Below are 22,828 nucleotides of genomic sequence, written 5' to 3' on the forward strand. Positions count from 1 at the left end.
TGTCAGTATAATAAAATTCTGAATGAATATATGTATCTCGATTGTTTAGCTCTTCTGATCTTACAACCACAAAAATCATAAAATAAATAAATATGAACACTTTCTTGTTTAATTAATCATTAAATTCTAGAAAATACATTTAAAAGTTAATTTTCTAGAATATTTCCATAATATTGCTAAACTTAAGTTACAGTATCATCACTCCAAAACAGCATTAAAGTGTACACACAAAAGCTATATAAAATAAAAGATACTATCTTTCATCTGCACTGATGAAACTTTTAGTAGTTTTTTTTTTTTTTCACTTGTAACCATGGATTTACATTCTCATTGGGTGTGCTTATCAGCATACCAAATAAAATGAGCATCTGTGACAGCTGCAATGGAGGGGTTTGGTTCCCTAACCCTGCTGACTTGACCACTACACTCTAAACAAACATAAGCTAATAAGTCAGCCATCCCAATGTGGAAAATCTTCACTGTGGAAAACTGTTTTCATTAGTCTTCTATATTATATAAAACAAAACCTATTGGGAGGGAATGAGAACAAGCATGACTCACCCAACTTAACAAAATTAAAGTACCTTTTTCTTTTTTAGAAAAATGTAAATTTAGTAGCATAAGATGATGCTTTCAATAACCTTCAAAGTATATATTCCATTTCATTAAAAGAAGAACAGAATAAAAACTGAACATATCCCACACTTAGCCTGCACAGTATATAAGCCATTCAAATGTAAAGGCCTAGTTTTGTGTCCTCTACAGTATAAATACCTTGAAGACCAAGAACACTCCCCACCCGTGCACACATACCCACACACACCAGCAATTAACATGAAGAATACTGAAGAGCAAACACTTGCTAAAAGCTGTTTAATTAAAGTATGATAGAGTGAAAGCTTCATGTGCACCCAAACCCACAAGCTGACATGGTATGCATTCATTCTCTACAGATTTCTTTAGGAAAAAAATTCCTTGTTTTCAGAAAGGCTGCTAGACACAAATACATCAGGTCCTGATGCATGGGAGCCATGTTAAAGTCACAGAACATGTCAGTGCTGTTAAGTGAGAACTCACTGCATAAAGCAGGGCAAATAAGAATTCCATCATACAATCTGCTTATGTTTACTTAATCTGTGTTGAAATTACATTCCCAATTTCTGTGTGTAGCTAATTTTATACATTACAACTTATCAACTAACCAGACCCTTTTTTTCTCTGAGACATTTTTCTAATAAAAAAATTAACTGTTTGATAAAGAATAAGCTTGGATCTACGTAATTAATTTTCATTATCCTATCAATTAAGAACCATATTAATACATTGTGTTCCTATCTTTAATATTCTTGTATTATATTTTAAGCACTAGAAAACATTTTAAAGAAATGATGAAGATTGTTTTGTCAGTTTTTCATTTGAGGGGAAAACCTGAATATTTACTTTTATTACATGTTTATTTATAATTGGAATGTTTATTTCTCCAAGATATGTTGCTTTGAAGGGAAAGATACTAGCTTAAATCACAGTAACCAAATATTAAGGAAAATGATTTTCCTCTTCAGCTTGCAAACATGAAATCTGGACATTCTGGAGCAGTGCATGGAGCAGTAGCTTGGACTATTACTGCCTATGGTTTTGATGTGATCCCTCATATGTTTTAAGGTCACCTATTACCAATTTTAAAACAAGGTCCTGCTTGTTTAAATTATACTAAATAAATCACACAATGTTTTCCTGTTTCATGAATTCATTTTAGCATCATTCATGAAACTGATTTCCCTCTGGCTTATTATTGATAAACCAGTTGTGTGTTAATAGAAATCCCTTTTGGAAAGAAGGCTAAAAACTGAGTTCAAAAATCCACTAACTAAAATGTAAATTTGAAAGAAGTGATTTATCTTCCTGTCTTTACATAGTGACACATAAAAATAGTCCACAAAAAGGTTTTCCTCCTCTACCCATCTAAAATGGGAATGATCTTGAAACACTTACTTTCCATGCACACCGCCACTCCTATCCCCCATGACAATGTACACACAGACACATATACGCCTCATACTTTATTACATAAACAGAAGCCCAACTAACAAAGCCAATCAATGCTGGCTTAAATTTCCATGTTGGTCCAATTCTGGCAAGCTAGAAGTTTATAGAATGGTTCTTTTCAAAGAAAATTTATATTACACTAGAACAAATATTGATAGAACTGGAATAACAAGCAGTGTAAATGATTTTTTTGCTTGTCCACAGGCCCACAAAACTTACACCTCTTACAAGTTTGTGACTAGTACCTCAAATGACCAAGGGCATGCACTGTGAATTTGCAGAATCACGAATTCTCAAAGAATCTCTAAATTCAAAGAAATTTTAAAGAACATAGTCTCACCCTAATGCCCCTTTACCACATTCCTGCCCAAAGGCTATCCAGATAAAATGGCAGACCACTCCCAGAAATTCTTCAGAAAGCTTGAGGGGAAAAAAACAAAATGAAAAAAGCTTCCTATGTTTAGAAAACCAAAGAGAGTTCCTAAAACAACAGGTCAATTAGCTTGATGTCACCTATCCTCCAGAAAACCCTACAAAATTATATGAACAAAAAGAGACCTCTGATAAAACACAGTAATTCTACAAACAAGAACAGGTACAGTATGAACAAATAATGTCAAACATCATTTTTCTTTCTTTTTTAAGATTTTTATTTATCTATCTTTAGAGAGCGGGGAAGGGAGGGAGAAAGAGGAGAGAAACCTCAATGTGTGGTTGCCTCTTGTGCGCCCCCTACTGGGGACCTGGTCCAAAACCCAGGCGTGTGCCCTGATGGGAATCAAATCAGCAACCTTTTGATTCGCAAGCCAGTGCTCAATCCACTGAGCCACACGAACTAGGGCCAAACATCATTTTTCATGACAGTCCCACGTGGCTGGTAAATCAAGACAATATTGTAGTCTTAATGTATCTTGGCATTTGAAAGTTTTCTATGATACAATTTTTTTAGGTATGTTTTCCTGATTAGCTATTACAGTTGTCCAAATTTCCCCCCTTTGCTCTCCTCCGCCCAGCAGTGCCCTTCCCTTCAGCAATACCCCTACTTAATTCATGTCCATGGGTCATGCATATGAGTACTTTGGTGTCTCCATTTCCAATACTGTTGTTAACATGCCCCTCTCTATTTTGTACCTACCAATTATGCTTCTTGTTCCCTGTACCTTTACCCCATTCTCCTTCTTCCTCCTATCCCCTAATAATCCTCCAGATGATCTCATACCTATGATTCTGTTCCTGTTCTGGTTGTTTGCTTACTTTGTTTTTGTTTTTTGTTTTAGGTTCAGTTGTTGATAGTTGTGTCTGTTGTCACTTTAATGTTCATAGTTTTGACCTGCTGTTTCTTAAATGAATACCTTTAATATTTCACATAATAATGACTTGGTGATGATGAATTCCTTTAGCTTTACCTTGTCTGGGAAGCACTTTATCTGCCCTTTGATTCTAAATGATAGCTTTGCTGGATAGAGTAATCTTAGTTGTAGGTCCTTGCTTTTCATCACTTTAAATACTTCCCGCCAGTCCCTTCTTGCCTGCAAAGTTTCTTTTGAGAGATCAGCTGACAGTCTTATGGGAACTCCTTTGAAGGTAACTCTTCTTTTCTCTTGCTGCTTTTTAAGGTTCTCTCTTTATCTTTAACCTTTGGCATCTTAATTATGATGTGTCTTGGTGTGGTCCTCTTTGGGTCCAACTTGTTTGGAACTCTGTGCTTCCTGGACTTGTATGTCTATTTCCTTTGCCAAATTAGGGAAGTTTCCTTTCATTATTTTTTCAAGTAAGTTTTTGATTTCCTGGTCTTCCTCTTACCCTACTGGCATCCCTATGATTCAGCTGTTGGCACGTTTGGAGATGTCCCGGAGTCGACTTAACTCTTCTTGTTTTTTGGAATTCCTGTCTCTTCATTCTGTTCTGGTTGAATGTTTATTTCTTCCTTATGTTCCAATTCGTTGATTTGAATCCTGGCTTCCTTCCCTTCCCTGTTGGCTCCCTATGGATTTTTCTTTATTTCACTTAGTGTGGCCTTCATTTCTTCACTTACACTTTTGCCGTACTCAGTAGGACTTTTAAGCATGCTTATTGCCAGTGGTTTAAACTCTGCACCTGATAGGTCGTCTATCTCCATTTCCCTTAGTTTTGTCCCTGGGGTTTTGTTCTATTCTTTCATTTGGGCCATATTTCTTTGTCTCCCCAACTTGGCAGCCTCCCAGTGTTCGTTTCTATGTATTAGGTAGAGCTGCTTTGACTCCCCGTACTGGGTGTACCTGTTACTTTGAATGGGATAGAGAGTTAGTTAATCGCCAGGACAAGGGCAGCCCACTTCAGCACTTAGTGGCTTTTTATGTGGGGGAGGAGTAAGAAAGGGGGCAATCCCGCTGCCTGACTGCTGGAGGCTTGTTCAGCACTCATTCCACTTCCAGTCACTTATGGGACTGGCACCACTCTAGCAATTACCCTGCTGGTGATTCCCAGAGTGGGTTCTAGGACCCTGCAGTCCCTTTTAATGGACTATCCTGAGAGAAAGCAATTTCTTTCACTGTCCCAACCCCCACTGGTTTTTATAGCCAGGAGTTATGAGGCTTTATTTGCCCAACAGTGGAACCCTGGGCTGCATAGTCTGGCCTGGGGCTCACTCCCCAAGTATCCCTAATGTGGAACTGCTTGTTGCACAGGCTGCCACCACTGCCTAGTCACCACCGCCACACCACATCTTCTCTGCTCTGGCTCCCTGTTTCTGCCCCTCCTACCCATCTGGATATGTCTTCTTTAAATCCTTGTTTGTCGGATTTCCAAACAGTTCAATTCTCTGGCTGTTCTGGGCGTTGTTTTTAGGTTAGTTGTAATCCTTCTTACAATTGTGCAAGGAGACAAAGCATGTCTGCCTATGCCTCCATCTTGACCAGAAGTACCTATAATACAATTTTGGAATAAACAAGCCTCATGTAAAGGCCCTGACCAGTGTGGCTCAGGTGGCTGAGCTTATCCCATAAAACAAATGGTTGCCAGTATGACCCCCAGTCAGGGCACATGCCTGGGTTGCAGACCAGGTCCCCAGCTGGGGGCATGCAAGAGCCAACCACACATTGATGTTTTCCTCCTTCTCTTTCTCCCTCCCCACCTCTCTCTCTAAAAATAAATAAATAAAATCTAAAAAAAGAAAAAAAGAAGATGCATCTGGGTTCCCCTAATCTGGGTCCCCCTAGAATCATACTATAAGAAAAAGATTCAAGTTCAAGGCTGTTAAAGATACACCAGGGAACACTGGGAGGAAAATGGGGAACACAAGGAAGAGAAGGAGACCCAAAAAGGGCATATTACCCAGCTAGTTAACCACTGTGGGTAAGCACAGTCTATCCATCTCCACCTCCTACCCCATCCTTGATATGTACTTCAGCCTAGACCCTAGAGCCATACCCCTGAAAATCCATCAGAGTCTCAGGGGCTGGCAGTGGGAAATCAGGCCAGCACAAACATTAATAATAAGGGTCAAGATGGGGTAAGGCAACAAGAGGTGTTCGTGGCTAACAGAAAAGCCAAAAAGTATTTGAAAATCAAAATTTTAAGATATTACTATATTATGGTTCTCATCACTTTGTTCAGATATATTACTTTTTTGGATATGGAATTTTTTATCAAAATATTTTCTGCTTTCAGCTGTGTCTCTTTAGATAAGCTGCATTAGCATATTCTTTTGCTTTAAATGAACGATAATTCATTTGAAAATCTAATATTTTCAAATATTTTTATTTGCACAACGTTTTAACATCTACAAAGCAATGCTGCTTGTATTCTAATTTTTTCCTAAGCTTTCCACTGTCACTCCATTCCCACTGGTACTTATTCTATTCCTGAAACACAGTAGTCTTTTCCATTATAGGACCTCTGCACTGCTCTCAAGCTTCTTTCTCTACCAAGAATGTTCCATCTCTCAAACTCTGCAATGTTGGCTTTTTATACTTCAAATCTCAGTACTTAAAAAGTACCACCTCAATTAGTTCTTCCTTAGTACTATCTAAACAGAAGATCTACTGGCCTTGCCTTTATTCTTTATCCCAATACTTTATGCATTTTCTTCAAAGAACTTAAGATCTTTAAACAATTCTTTTATTAATTGTCTGCTTATACTACTACAAGTCTATAAATTTCATGAGGGGCTGCAATTCCTAAATCATAGCATTATGACTGGCAAATTCAACAAGTATTTTCTGAGTGGGGCAAAAAACCAAACGAACAAACAGTACAAATCAATAAGTTAACAACACTGTCCCTAAAAATTTTAAGATCTCATTGGATCTGAAACTAAAATATCATCTAATCCAATATACATTTTACAGAAAGTTCAAAAGGAGTTTCCCTAGAACACAGAGCTCCTCAGTGCCACAGGAAGCCTTTAAGATCATGCACTGACTCCCAAATATAAATGTGATCTAATCGTGTCTTAACCAACATGAAAATAATCCTGTAAGTTTTAAACTGCCTCACTACCAAAGCTCCATTGTCTCTGTAGCACACTACAGACTATGAGAAAAGACAGTTTATCAATAAAGTACACAAAGTAAAAATAAAACATAAATAAGCAGCAAACTTCTAATATACCAGGTCTGTCCAGGAAAAATCCAGCCACTGCTAAAATCACAAGAAGGGTTTGAGCAACATCCAATGTAATCTGGCAGCCAAGGAGAATGGACTGGAATGGGCATATGTGAACAATGACAACTTCACTGTACTAGTCAGTGGGCATTGTAGATGCCATTGAGTGAACAGGTATACTATGTGGCTGTTGCGTTCAAAATGACTGAGCAAGTACGGAAAAGAACTGGCATCAAATTTTGTGTTAAGCTTGCACATTCCTCTGTGGAAACTATTCAGGTGATTCAAGAGGTCACAGCTATGGGCAACTGGTGGTTGGAAACTTCATCAGAACAACACTCCTGTTCATGCATCACTAGTCATGCAGAGTTTTTTGGCAAAACATCAAATCACCCAGGTGGCTCAGCCACCCTACAGCCCAGATTTGGTACCCTGCGACTTCTGGCTTTTCCCAAAACTAAAACGCCTTTGAAAAGGAAGAGATTTCAGACTGTGGATGAAATTCAGGAAAATATGACAGGGCACCTGATGGCAACTGGGAGAACTGTGTGAGGTCCCAGCGTACCTACTTTGAAGGGGACTGAGGCATCATTGTCCTGTGTACAATGTTTCTTGTATCTTGTATCTTCTTCAATAAGTGTCTCTATTTTTCACAGCACATGCCTGGATACTTTCTGGACAGACCTTGTATATATTTCCTCCTTTAATAGATTCTCATTCAATTATTTTCACAGTACCACCTTTTAATATTTTTGACAATGAAAAAATCCATTTTAATTAGTTAAAATTTAGAAATTTAACTGTGCTACATCATTCCTCTAATATACCATACCCTTATCAATCCCTAAATAAAAGCACAACAGTCCTAAAAAATCTCTGAAATGAACACACTACTTTCTAAAATGAGTACTTAAAGTTAAACTTTACATGTTTACCTCATTATTGGTATAATGTAGATCCATAGACTGTCCAAAGGCAATTTTAGCTTTAGACTTCAGGTCTTCCAGTTTAACTGGTCTGGGGAACTGAAGGATTCTGTGTAAAAAGAATTTTTAAAATATATTATTTTTTTAGACATAGTTTAAAAGCAAACTTGCAACAGTTATCTCTTGAATAGAGAAATTAACATTAAGTAAAAATGTAAACATTTACTTTACTTGAACGTTACAATGGCTTATTTTTGATCCAGTGCACTAATTCTCAACATAAAGTTCAAAAACTTTGACGTTTGTTCCATGCTAATAAAAATTATCTGAAAGAAATTCTCAAAATTTTTAATTCTAATTTACCACAACAGAGTGGCCTGTGCTGCCCCTGGGGAGTACACACCTAAGCTTGGAGACTAATATACTAGACTATAAGTTCTGTAAGGGGAGGGACCATCTGTTTCACTCACTTTATTCCTTCATAGCCCAGCAGATAGTAAGTACTCAATAAATAGTCCTCCCTGAATGAAAAAATGAACTGTGAAAATATCCATAAGAGAATGGTACACAGAAAAAAAGTAGACTGGACAACATTTGTACGGTATATCTGGTATATCCCATTTTTTTAAACATCTCTCTGTGTAAAATATTTTTACATCTTAGGTTATATGATTTGAGAGCCTTTTTAAAGTCCTTAAATGGATAGATCTTTCATCAAATTAACTTAATGAGACATTAATAACAAAAATGAAATCCCATATTCTCCAATTCCTATTAAGCCTGTTAGAAACTCTGTTGTTAACCACCCACACCCACTTCCACTACTGTACTGAGACACAGATACCTGGAAGAAGACTAGGCATACATCTCGGCTAAATAATTTGTAGCCACCATTCCAACTCACTCCCCTCAATGTTACTAATTACGTACATGTCACATGATTGAAGTCTCTTGAGAATAATCAAAATTGTGTACATTAAGTAAATTCTGTATAGTATCTGAAGCAATTAATACCATTATAAGGAGAAATATATTTAATTTCCACTGATTAAAAATAAAAGGAAATGGTAATATTTAAAGGCTTCATCATGCAATGATCTTACTTATTTCCTAATACTGCTAAGTAAAAATATTTATCATTTTTAATGTTTAGCCTGAATTTTGACAGCTTCTATCTTAAGTCTAAATACGTGTGACACACTGCCAAGGACTATTTCATTCCCTATTTGTAAGCCATGAACCTTCATTAAAATATAGAAAGAACCTCTAATAGCTTTAACTAGAACACACATTTAATTAAATCAATAACCTGAATTGTAATGCTTCTTTCCTTACCTTTTTTCTCCTCTATGTTCAAATTTGACTCGGACATCACTCTGTAATGAAATAATAAATAATTTCAGAAATCAAATAAATTCCTACAATTCCTAAATCAGTTTTTTTTTCCTTAGTCATTCATTAAAAACAGAGCAGAGGGGGAAGGAGGTTTAAGTATTAACTCCAATCAACTGACAGGGTCTGCCAAAGAGCCAAGTTGAGAATTATGTAGCTCAATCTGGGATCAACAAGAAATATCACCAAGATCTGTTAGTAATGGCATCATGGGTATGCGACATTTGCTAATCCTGTTAGACGAAAATATAAGATAATATATTTCCACTTTTCACGTCACCATCCCAAACAAATTTTATCTATATGATTCAAAATGATCCTCATTTGGAAATATACAGAACAAATTACTATATATAAAAACAATTTGCTTATCTTAAGTGCTTTAAGAATGAATGAAATATCAGCTTCAGAAAGCAGTTACCAAGTTAATTGAAGCTCTAGCATTCATTTTTTAAAATACACACCCTTTATGGAAAAAAAAAGTTTAACAAAATAACTGATTCAAAAGTGTAAAAGTTCAACACTTTAAGCAAAATCTCTATAAGATCAGGATATTCAAGAAAAATAATTCATAGAACACTATAAATCTATTAAAACATTATTGAAACAAATACCTGCTTTTTTGGTGATAAAGATTTTGTTTTTCTGGTTTCCTGTAAGGATAATGCTGGTCGACTGGCCTTATGAAGAACAGCCAAATCTTGCATGATTGAGTTCAAAGCTTGCTGGTCATCTAGGTATTTTTAAAATAGCATACTCAGAATTGTAACTTCACTGTGTATTTACTATTGACATCCAACACAAAATTTATAGTGAAATGTAATGTAAAAATGCATCTAAAACATGTACAAAGCCTACACTTGTATTATTTTTGTGACATTAAGTAGCACTGGACTCAAACACTAGCATCCTAGGTGTCCCACACATGAGACAATTACAAGCAAGATGAAGTCATTCTGGCCTGGACCACTGTGATTCAGTGGGTTGAGCATGATCTTGCAAAGTGAAAGGTCACCAGTTTGATCCCCAGTCAGGGCACACACCTGGGTTGCAGGTTCAGTCCTCGTTCAGGGTGCATACAGGAGGCAATGGATGATGTTTCTCTTTCACATTAATGTTTCTCTCCCTCACTCCCTCCCTTACCCCTCTCTAAAAATAAATAAATAAAATCTTTTGTTTAAAAAAAGATAAAGTCATTCTGCTTCTTCTAATTGTGTAACATCTTAGGATATGGGTCAAAACAGCCCTTTTCTATGACATCTGAACAAAACATCACAAGTAAAATTTTAATTTTAAAAAAGTGGGGTGGGGAAATAAAACAACTTTCTATAAATATCATCATTACTTAAGCATTTATGTTCAAAGTACAGAATTCCTCTTAGAGCTTTCTCTTTCATCAGCACTTCAAGTCAGAAACAAAGGCTTTATCTGTAGGTAATGGCCTACTGATTTTATGGAGTGTTCTCTTGAACTTCTTCACCATAAAGTTCAATAAAACTACAAACATTTAAGACTATTTAATGATCTCAGCCAGAAACAATCCAAATGGCAACAATAAAAAACAAACTCCATTCCTAAGGAAAAAGAAGTACTAAACCCATAAAACTGAGCAAAAGAATCATAAACCATAAAATTTTAACTTTTTCCTAAGAAATGCCAATTATATGCTCTCTGGAAAACTTCAGAGAAACTGTAATTGCCTTTCACCAGTAAATCAATTTCACTAATAATAATCAACAATTGGTAAATAAAGGAAATGAGGAACTTTATAGCTTACATTTTAAAGTATAACCATTTCGGTGAGTACTAAATGTTCCAGAGTAGTAATAATTTATGTTCCAGAGTAGAAATAATTAAAACATGCTTGATCTTGTAAGGAAAAATCATTAACAAGAATGTGGCTTTAGCAGTCTTTCTAACACACAAACAGCAGACTTCTGTAAAATAATGTACTAATTTTTTCTTAACATTCAATATGTTATGTAGTAAAACTAAAATTAAAATTAATGGCTCCAAGGGTTTTACTAATAAATTCCAGGTTTAGAGAAAATTTTATAAGTAACCTTTGTAAAATAAAATTTCATCATGTTAGCTTAGCCAAAGAGTAACTGAGCCAGTGGATATAATATAATCACATGTGTACTGTCCACGGGTCCAAGTCAGACTACGTCATTTTTTTATAAAAATGTATCTTCCCTTAGGAAAAAAAATTAGCTAAAAATGATCTCAACTGGAATAAAATTATCTGATGTAACCTTCTTGAGAAAAGTAAGATCTTTAATTCTGCACTGGATGAAGGGAATTCTAATATTTAAACATATTTATGTTTTAATTATTTTCTTTATTAGAAAAAACAAACACTTGAATTTAGGCATTGTCACATGTTTAATATCACAATACCAAAATAAATAAATGCCTGAGGAGACTTTGGCCTAAATCTCTTAACACATTTATATATACTAATTTCCTTGTTTAAAGAAAAAAAGTACCATTTTCTATTTATCATACATATACAAAAGAGGGCCATGTGAATACAAGTAACTCCACAGAAAGATGACATACTAATAAAGAGCAATTTAACTGAGTTCCACTTTTTTAACCTGAAGAAGAATCACATTGTAGATAAGCACCCAATAGGAAACTTACTTTGAGGGAGCTGACAAGACGTAAGCTAACAAATCTACGAAAGATCAAGCACAGTGGTAAGCTGAGATACACCAGGAGCACTATTCTAACAATTCTTAGACTGTTTTACTCTATTAAGAATCTCATCTGGCCAAGAGACAGAGGCAGAGGTAGATACACTTCACTTCCTCGCACAACCAAAAGAAGGATAACAACTAATTTAAAAAACAAAGAACAACCAGAACTGCCAGAAAATCAAACTGAATAGAAGTCTGACAACCAAGGAGTTAAGGAAGAAACATTCATTCAGACTGATAGGAGGGGTGGAGACAGGCAGCCAGGGCAGAGATAACGCACAGCAGGGCAAGGCAGCAGCTGGCAGACCAGGTGGTCCCACATTCGCACGTGGATAAACCAGGAGGAACAACTGGGAAGTGAGACAGACCAGGCAACCCAGAGTTCTAGTGCAGGAAAATGAAGCCTCAAAATCTCTGGCTGCAAAAACTTGTGAGGGTTGCAGCAGTGGGAAAAACTGACAGTCTCACAGGAGAGCCGTTGAAGGGGTGCATGGCGTCCTGGAATGTACACAAGCCCACCTACCTGGGAATCAGCGCCAGGGTAGCACCTTGAAGGGTGCAATTAGCTTGTGGGTAGTGGGAGAAGTGGCTGAAAGTGGGGCAAGAGCCAAACAAGCAGCACTGTTCCCTCTCTGATCCCTCCTCCACATACAGCACCACAGCAAAGCGAATTGGGTTGCCCCACCCTGGCAAATACCCAAGGCTTCACACCTTAGACAAAGAAATATGGCCCAAATGAAAGAACAGATCAAAACTCCAGAAAATGAACTAAGCGACAAGGAAATAGACAACCTATCAGATGCAGAGTTCAAAACACTGATATTCAGGATGCTCACAGAAATAGTTGAATATGGTCACAAAATGAGTAAGTAAAGGCTACACCCAGTGAAATAAAGAAAAATATACAGAGAACCAACAATGAAGGGAAGGAAACTGGGACTCAAATCAATGATTTGGAACAAAAGGAAGAAATAAACATTCAACCAAAATAGAATGAAGAAACAAGAACCCCCCAAAATGAGAAGAGGCTTAGGAACCTCTGGGACAACTTTAAAGGTTCCAACATCTGAATCAGAGGGATGCCAGAAGGAGAAGACGAAGAGCAATGAATTGAAAAGTTATTTGAAAAAATAATGAAAGAACACTTCCCCAATCTAAAGAAGGAAATAGACATACAAGTCCAGGAAACTCAGGGAGTCCCAAACAAGCTAGACCCAATGAGGACCACTCTGAGACACATCATAATTAAAATGCCAGAAGTTAAAAATAAAGAGAGAATCTTAAAAGCAACAAGAGAAAAAGCAGTTACCTACAAAGGATTTCCCATAAGATTGACAACTGATTTCTCAAAAGAAACTTTGCAGGCTAGAAGGGACTGGCAAGAAATATTCAAAGTGATAAAAAGCAAAGACCTGCAACCCAAATTACTCTATCCAGCAATGCTATCATTTAGAATGGAAGGACAGGTAAAGTGCTTCCCAGACAAGGTAAAGCTAAAGGAGTTCATCATCACCAAACCCTTATTATAGGAAATGTTAAAGGGACTTATTTAAGAAAAGGACCAAAACTATTAACAGGAAAATGACAATAAACTCACAACTATCAGCAACCGAAGCAAAAACAAAACAAAAACAGAAAACAAATACAAACTAGGGAAACAACTAGAACAGGAACAGAATCACGGAAATGGAGATCACACAGAGGGTTGTCAGTGGGGAGTTGGAGCGGGGAGAAAGGTGGAAAAGGTACATGGAATAAGAAGCATAATTGGTAGGTACAAAATAGACAGTAGGAGGTTAAGAACAGCATAGGAAATGGAGAAGCCAAAGAATTTATATGTACAATCCATGGACATGAACTAAGGGTGGGGGAGGATGCTGGAGAGGATGAGGGTACAGGGCAGAGGGTGATAAAAAGAATGGGACAATTGTAATAGCATTATCAATAAAGTATAGTTATAAAAAAAAGAATCTCTGTGGTGGTCATGAGATACCTGGCAGATAAGACAGATTATAAATGCTCTAAGGATCAGGAATTGATCTAATAAGTAGTGTAGATGCCCAGAGAATTCCACAGTCTAACCAACAGTCTCACAAAGTAAGCAGTGAGTTGCTGGCATATGTTGAAAGGACAGTCATTCAGTTGAGCACAAAAGCAGAAAATATTTGGGAAATAATTTCAAATAAAATCTTTTACTAGATATGTGTAATTAGATACCTTATGTGCTTATTCATTATACTTAAAAAATAATTGTAGAACATCCTCAATAAAAATTTCAAATAACTGTGATTCACACTTTAAAATATTCGTATTTTTCTATGACTACTTTGGTATATGACTTTAAGCAGTGGCTGTTCTTTGTTTTATTACTTACTATAGTGAAGTCTCATTTGCGAAGTATGGTAGAAATCAATTTAATACACAGGTCAGATTGTAAGTATGACTAACCAAAATAAAAAGTTGATAGGAGTTCAGTAAAAAAGATATCCAATTTGAAGCTGACAAAAGTGGAGAATTTGGACCACATGATGGCACTACAATCACGGTTACAAAGAGAGTGGAAATTTAAAAAGTAGGAAAGTGACAATTTGGCTAACACACTTAAATAAGTAAACACTCTGAAAGTGTGCTAGCACTTCCATTAAAGAACACGGACAAATTTCAGCTCCTTGGCCTATAATGTTATACACATGCATATAATAGTGAATAATACATTAAGCAAGTAGTAGGAAAAGTGTGACTAAGACAAACATGTCAGACTTAAGATATTGGTATAAATCTAGGTTTAAAAACTTAGTTTTGAAGGGTCATTCACTCCATTTCTTTCTAGCTTTTCCCTGTTCAATCCCTGACTCATATTAGAATCCATAACCACCAGAAGAAAAGAAAAAAAAAAGGTAAAGAAGAAAAATTGATATGTAAACTGAACACCCACAACCCATTTCCATTCTTTAGCCTGCCTTTCTATTAATGTTATGATATTTGCAAGAGCTGTAAAATATATCCTGAGTGCCATTTATTTGCTGCTCTATTGTTATAACAGTTTATAATTTATTATTTTTATACTGCTATTTTCTTTAGCTTCCTATATTATTACATTGTTGGGTAATTAGAACTCATTGTTGGGTAATTCATCAGCATTCTTTCCATCTTGAAAAGTCAGGTCTATTTATAAAGTATCTTTCTGGCCATCAGACTCTAAGAGAATCCGTTTTAACAGTTTGTTTTGAATGCCCCTTCAACAATCTGTATAAAATGATCATTCCAAGACTGTAACAATATAAGAAGTTCTTTAACTGAAAATCTGTAAGTAAATATAAAACATTACATAAATCTATTATATTATAAAATTTTTTTTACTTTTTTCAATTATAGTTTACATTCAATATTATTTTATATTAGTTTCAAGTATACAACATAGTAGTTATACAGTCATATACCTTATATATATCAGTATTGGGTACTGATATTTCCCATATCATACATACATAGTTATTACAATATTATTGACTATATTTCCTATGCTGTACTTCATAACCCCATGACTATTTTGTAATTACCAACCTGTACTTCTCAATTCCTCACCGTTTACACCCAGTTCCCCAACTTCCCTCCCCTCTGGCAGCCATCAGTTTGTTTTCTAGGTCTATGACTCTGTCTTTTATTTGTTCATTTATATTGTTTAGATTCCACATACAAGTGAAATCATATGGTATTTGGCTTTCTCTGACTGACTTATTTCATTTAGCATAATACCCTCTTCATCCATCCATGCTGTTGCAAATGATTTCATTTTTTTATGGTGAAGTGATATTCTATTGTATACAAGAATTGGGTTGGCCAAATAGTCCATTTAGTATTTTCCCATAAAATAAAAGATACATTTTTCATTTCCACCAATAACTTTATTGATTTGGATATTTTGCATATGCTGGCTATCTCCTGCTCCTAGCTTCTAGTGGATAGAGGCCAGGGGTGCTGCTAAACATCTTCCAATGCATAAGACAGTCCCACAGTAAAGAATTATTCAGCCAAAATGTCAATAGTACCAAGAAACCTCACAAACCACTTCTGACATGTTCAGTCAGTCACAGCACCTTCTCCATACACAGCACAAATCTATCTTTGCATTTCACTTGTATTTTTACCTTTCTTGAAGTAATAAAGCATAATATGCTGAAACTCTTGCTTATTTTCTCCCATCTTCGATATTAAAATGGCTACACAGAAATTCACCAATTTTGATTTTTTTTTAAATGCACACTGACATGAGGGCTGTAAGAATACAATGTATTCTCAATGTAACAAAATTGTTTCAACTGAAATTAAAAACAATTAAGCACTACTGGAGCCATTTTTTGACCATCTGCACACCACAGCTTTTTTACCCACTTGTTTACTAATGGACACTTGGGTTGCTTTCAGAGCTTGGCTACTGTAAATAATGCTGCAATGAACACAGGGGTGCATATATTCTTTCAAATTACTATTTTGGGTTTCTTTAAATACATGCCCAGAAGTAGAATTGCTGGGTCATAAAGCAGTTCCTTTCTCAATTTTTTGAGAGCCCTCTATACTGTTTTCCATAGTGACTGCAAGTTTATCATGCACACAGAGAAAAAAATTTCTCTCCTATTTTATCCTTTAATTATAGACAAAATATTCTTTTAGTTTAAACTCACCCATCATGGCAACCAGCTCAACAATCTGAAAATTAGGGAAATGGTTCTCCCATCAGCATTCTTTACTACCTTAGGAGGTGGAAAAAAAAAAAAAATTAATAAGAAGAAACACACACACACACACACACACACACACACACACACACAAAATGTCAGCATAAAAACACCAACAAGAAACATATAATATTAATACTTTATACATCTTTTTGAGGTCCTTTATTTTCCCCAATTATTGAGAATAAAGAAAAAATCATTATTTTATACAGAGTTTAACTTAGTGTTTTTCACACTCCTGTCTATCTAAGTTTAAAAAAAAAAACCAGTTTTTGAGAGTCAAAAATGTTAAGAGATAATCCCATAAACTTAAATTCCTACAGGGCAATGGCAGATATAAAGATGGCAGATATAAAAAGGGTCAAGGACATCAACAAAAAACAGTAAAGAACTACCAAAATTCTCTTCTGTAAGAGAAAAAAAACATCAGGATCAACTTTCTCAGAACTCTGAAATTAACCAACGGCTAGCAGCAGCAATATAGGCAGCATTTAACTATCTCAATAAAAAGTGAGAGCCTTGTGGTGTTTCTGACCCTTCTTATTCCTATCTCCCTGCCCTCTACTACCATTTCAAAGTAGCAATGTAAACCAACAGCCCACATGTACCATGAAAATGAGCAGCCTGGAAACCAGAGGAGAGAACAGATGGGGCAGAAATACCTTCAAAGTCCAATTCTCCCAAAATTATCATTATTTGACATATCTAAGTTGGTAGGCCCCACCTGAAAGGCTGTCTCTACTTACCCTGATTCAAAGCTTTTACACTGCAAAAAGCCTGGGGTGTTTGTTAAAACCAATCAGGCAATTATTGAATTATTTCAAATGTCTGAGGAAGGGGAAAACAGTTGGGGGCAAAACAATAGGTTAAGGAAAAAAATTTTTTTAGAAAAGCTGACAAATGAGATGTCAACAGAAAACTTTGAGAATCTGCAACAGATTTCTGGGGATGTGTAAGTCAATCAGATGTCCAAGGATGTTGCATACTAAAGTAAGGCCTAAGAAGGTCCTAAGGCTTTCACTTCTGGCTAACCATGAGGCTCTGTGGAGCAGTAAATGAAGACTAAAGTGGAGAGGTAAATGCCTGGAAGAGTGCTGAAGGCCAGACCCAACACACAGGCAGAAAACCCCTCAATAAAGATTATGAGACTTACTGGTTGCAGGCATCTAAGGAAATGTCTCCCTAATCATTAGCTAACAACTAAACTAACTGAACAGTCATCAGTCACCACACACAACAAAGAACTCAGACTTTAAAAAATTAGTTCTTGCCCTGGCTTGTGTGGCTCAGTGGATTGAGTACCAGCCTGCAAACCAAAGAGTCACTAGTTCATTTCCCAGTCAGGGCACATGCCAGGGCTGTAGGCCAGGTCCCCAGTAGGGCACATGATAGGCAACCACAAATTGATATTTCTTTCCCTCCCTCTCTCCCTCCCTTTCCCTCTGTCTAAAAATAAATAAATTTTTAAAAAATAAAAGTAATTAGTTCTTAAAGTCACTAAGTGAATAAATAAGGATAAACAAACAAAAAAACTTGGGGAGGGAGGAGAATCTGATTTCCAGAGGTGGCACACAATAGTATTTAAAATGTTCAGTTTTCAAGAAGGTGTGAAACATACAAGGACAGCATGGTTCCATAAACAGGAAAAAAAGAAATCAATAGAAACTGACCCTCAAGAAGCCTTTGTTAAACTTAGACTAACAAAATAAGGACAATAAATCATCTATTTTAAATGTATTTAAAGAACCAGGGAAGACGTGTCTAAGGAACTAAAGAATGTATGAGAATGATGTCTCATCAAACAGAATATCAATAAAAAGAAACGAAAATTACTAAAAAGGATCCAGATAGAAATTCTGGAGCTGGAAAGTACAATAACTGAAACCATCAAGCAAACCAACAAATGCCTAACAGGTATCCCAGAAGAAGAAGAAAAAAGAAGGGGACAAAAAGAGTATTTTAAGAAATAATAGCCAAAAACTTCCCAAATTCATTGAAAAATGATCTGTACATCCCAGAAGCTCAACAAACTCCAAACAGAATTAAATCGAAGTGACCCAAACATAGACGCATCATAACCAAACTGTTGAAAAACAGAATCTTAAGAGCAGCAACAGAGATGGAAATCATGTACAAGATATGCTCAGCTGATTTCTCACTGGTAACCTAGGAGACCAGAAGGTAGGAGAATGACATTCAGAGTGCTACAATAAAAAGACTGTCAACCAAGAATTTCATATCCAACAAAACCATCCTGCAAAACTGAAGCCAATACTAAGACATTCCAAGATAAACGAGCACAGAAAATTCATCATAACCAGAGTGCCTTACAAGAAATATAAAAGAAGTCCTTCAGACTGAAATGAAAAGATACTAGACAGCAACTCCAATCCAAAGGCAAAAGAACATCAATAAGGATAATTATGTAAGTAAAGATAAAAGGCAGAAGTAACATATTTTTTGTTTCTAACTCTCCATTTTTCCTGACTGTGGTAGGTACAACACTGGTCCATGCCAAAAAGTCCATGCTCTAATTCCTAGAACCTCAACATATATATCACTTTAAATGACAAAACAGACTTTGAAGCTATGACAAATATAGGAAGTTAAGGTGGGAAGATTATCCTAGATGGTTTGGTTGGTCACCACATAATCATAGCAGTCCTTATAAATAACAGGAACAAGCAAGAAAGTGGATGTGAGAGTGATGGTGCATAAGAAAGGCTTGACTAGATATTGTTAGATTTGCAGATGGAATGGGGTAGCCATGAGTGGATAAAGCAAAAAGCTTCTAGAAAACAGAAAGGCAAGAAAACAGGTTCTTTTCTAGAATCTCCAGAAGTAACACAGCAATACTGACACATTGACTTTAGCCCAATGAAACTCATTTCAGATTTCTTCCAAAACTTTAAGAAAATAAACTTAAGTTGTTTAAGGCCACCAAATTTGTGCGAATCTATAACACCAGTACATAGGGAGTATTCAGGATCACCCAGTTTCAATGAATTGCTAGAGGGACTCACAGGACTCAACAATATAGGGACTAAACATAATATACAACCTCTGCCTAGCACATACCCAAATTTCACACTCCCATAAGAAAAGCAAGTGTTTAGCATAAACTATATTGTTTGTAAGCAAGTTAGGCATAACAACCCATTCTTATCACGTAGGTAGGTGGGAACCCTTCTGAAATGCAACTTCTCAGATGTAAGCCAAGGGTGAACCTCATAAGCAGTTCATTAAAATGATAAGCAATGAGGTCTGCTATGTTAACTCTACACAAGCAACAGCAAAAAACTAATATATAAATTTAAAGAAATCGCATAAAGCAACAATCATGTATTGCTAAGCATACAAAGAAAGATATAATTTGCACAACAATAACAGCACAAAGGAAAAGGGAGAAGTGAAATTATATAAAAAGAAAAAGGTCTGTATTCCAATGTAATCAAATTGACATTAACTCAAACTACATTCTTTTAGTTAAGATTTCATTTTAATCCCCAGGTCAATCATTAAAAAATAAATCAAAAAATAGCAACAAAAAAAAACAAACCCAAGAGAACTAAAATAGTACACCAAAAATATCTAATACAAAAGAAAGCAGTAATGAGAAGCAATGAGAAACAAAAGGAGACATCCTATACATAAAACACAAATAAAAAGTGGCAGGTGTAATCCTACCTTATGTGTAATTACAGTAAACACACATGGAATGAACAAACCAGTCAAAAGGCAAACATTATCCAACTACAACAGAAACATTTTAGATTCAAAGTAAAAATTTGTTGAAAGTAAAAGGGTAGAAAAAGATATACCCTGTAAACAGTGCCAAAAGATACCTGGAGTGGCTATACTAATAGCAGACAAAATACAATATATTATAAAAATTGTTATTAGAGACAAAGAAAGATATTTATAATTTAAAAGGCCAGCTCATCAAGAAGATATAGTATGATAAACATGTATGCACATAACAAGAGATTCTCAATATACCTGGAAAAAAATGATGGAATTAAAAGGAACAGACAATTCAAAAATAACAACTGGAAAATTTTCTTTTTTTAACTAGCCTTTACTATTTTTGTCAGAATCATGTACTCTCTCCCTCTAACTATCCACTTTGAATTCAATTCTTCATCACATATTTGGGTTCTTCTCTGCCTAATTTTTGTATTCAACTTATTTGATATCTTTTATTCCCGTAACTGCAACCATCACTTATGTTTTGTAATCATTTTTTATTTTTCAATTGCAGTTGACATACAATATTATATTAGCTACAGGTGTGCACTCGTGATTGGACATTATATAACTAAGTGATCATCCTGATAAATCTAACACCCATCTGACACAATAATAGTTAAGATTACTGACTATATTCCCTATGTTGTACTTTACAACCCCATGGTGTTTCTGTAACTACAAATTAGTACTTCTAAATCCCTTCAACTTTTACACCCATACTCCTACCCCTTCCATCCAGCAACCTTCAAATTGTTCTCTGTATCTGTAAGTCTGTTTCTCTTCAGCTTGTTTATTTTGATTTTTAAATTCAGTTGTTGATAGATATGTACTTACTGACATTTTACTGTTCATATTTTTTCTTTTTTTCTTCTTCTTAAAGACCCTTTAATAATCAAATTTCATTGTGATAAACTCCTTTTGCATTTTCTTGTCTGAGAAGCTCTTTATCTGTCCTTTGATACTAAAATGAGAGCTTTGCTAGGTAGAGTAATCTTGGTTGTAGGTCCTTGCTTTCATTACTTTGACTATTTCTTGCCACTTCTTTCTGGCCAGCAAAGTTTTGGTTGAGATATCAGCAGTCTTATGAGAGTTCACTTGTAAGTAACTAACTGCTTTTCTCTTGCTGTTTTTAGGATTATCTCTTTGTCTTTAACCTTTTGAATTTTAATTATGATGTTTCTTGGTGTGGGCCTCTTTGGGTTCATCTTTTTTGAGATTCTCTGCACTTTCTGGATTTGTGTGTCTATTTCTGTAACCAAGTAAGGGAAGTTTTCTGTCACTACTTTTTCATATACATTTCCAATTTCACACACTCTCTCTCTTTTCCTTGTAGCACCCCTATGATGTTAGTACTCATATGAGTGAAGTCTCAGAGGCTCCTTACATTATCTTTATATTTGGGGATTCTTTTTTCTTTCTGCTGTCCTGATTGGGTGTTTTTTGCTTCCTTACATTCCAAATCGTTAATCTGATTCTTAGTGTCATCTACTACTGTTGATTAGCTGTAAATTATTCTTCATTTCAGTTAGTATATCCTTCATTTCTAACTGGTTCATTCTTATGATTTCCATGTTATTTTTCATGCTGTTGGAGTTCTCACTATGTTCCTTGAGCATCCTTATAAGCATTGTTTTGAACTCTGCATCTGGTAGTTTGCTTGCTTCCGTTTCACTAGTTCTTTTTCTGGAATTTTCTCCTGCTCTTTACTTGGAATCTGACCTTTGTCTCTATTTTGGCTGCTTCTCTGTGTTTGTTTCTATGTTTCTTTGTTTCTAGAGGTGCTACTTCTCCCAGACTTGTGCAGTAAGTGTCCTGTAGGGCCCAGTGGCACAACCTTCCTAGTCACCTGAGCTGAGCACTCCAGGTATGCCCCTATGTGGACTATGTGCAGTGCCCTGTTGTAGTTGAACCTTGATTGACGTTGGCATCACTGGTACGAACTGACCCCCAGGCCAATCGAATGTGAGGACTGGTTTTGATTACAGTAGAGGAAGTGCTGTGCAGGAGTCACCCTTACAGAGCAGGACTTGCTTCAGTGAGGCTTTGGTGCTCAGAGTCCGCCCCTTGAGTCTATCACTCATGGAGGTGATAGGGTTGTAATTCAGTGTGGTCTGAAGCTCTGCGGCCTCCCAGGAGGTGGAAAGTCAGCCACTGCCTGTGCCCTGCCTAGGGCCACCCAGCACAAGCTACAGAATGATCTGCAGATGGCTGCTACTTATGTTTGGCTTGAAGGTACCCAGGAGAGGCCAAGCTGTGAACCAAAGCCAGCTGCTATTATTACTGGACCTGGGTCCTCATAACAAAAGTAGGCCAGATGCTGCGTGTTTGAGAGATTTTAAGAAAGTCCAAAGCATAAGACGAGAGAGGCCAATTGTATGGAAAAGCCACTAAAAATGCTTGGCTGGGCAGGGTCTCAAGGAATTATAAGGATGAGGTGAACAGTGTAAGCCAGGTTGATGGAGATTCAGATATGGTGCCTGCCTGCTGGCTCTGCACAGGGAAGGCGGGGAGTGCTCAGAAAAGGAGTAATAGTCTCTGCCAGCACTTCTGTCTAGCAGAAAACTGTCTCCCAGTTCTCACTCTGATGCCAGGCAATTTAGGTCCTCCCTGTATGTCCCTAGTTCCTTTCAAGCTGCTGCCCCAGCACTGGAGCTCAGAGGGTGAATCCGAGTAAGTCCATGCACAATGCCTG

The 22,828-nt window shown here is 36.3% G+C and overlaps 1 protein-coding gene across 1 annotated transcript in view; it reads right to left on the reverse strand.

Moving 5' to 3' along the window:
• MAP3K2 (mitogen-activated protein kinase kinase kinase 2) overlaps positions 1-22,828 on the reverse strand; it is a 113,057-nt gene that overhangs the window by 26,433 nt on the left and 63,796 nt on the right. Inside the window, exons 2-5 of the mRNA XM_054575048.1 lie at positions 16,333-16,401; positions 9,563-9,681; positions 8,892-8,932; positions 7,566-7,665 (exon numbers count right to left, since the gene is read on the reverse strand). Of these exons, the coding sequence (XP_054431023.1) occupies positions 7,566-7,665; positions 8,892-8,932; positions 9,563-9,681; positions 16,333-16,339 (267 nt within the window). The 5' untranslated portion in view covers positions 16,340-16,401. The remainder of the gene's footprint in view (positions 1-7,565; positions 7,666-8,891; positions 8,933-9,562; positions 9,682-16,332; positions 16,402-22,828) is intronic.

The sequence above is a fragment of the Pteronotus mesoamericanus genome, unplaced genomic scaffold, assembly GCF_021234165.1.
Source record: "Pteronotus mesoamericanus isolate MK-2021 breed Mesoamerican mustached bat unplaced genomic scaffold, CSHL_Meso_final contig_27, whole genome shotgun sequence".
In the NCBI taxonomy this organism is placed as follows: Eukaryota; Metazoa; Chordata; class Mammalia; order Chiroptera; family Mormoopidae; genus Pteronotus; species Pteronotus mesoamericanus.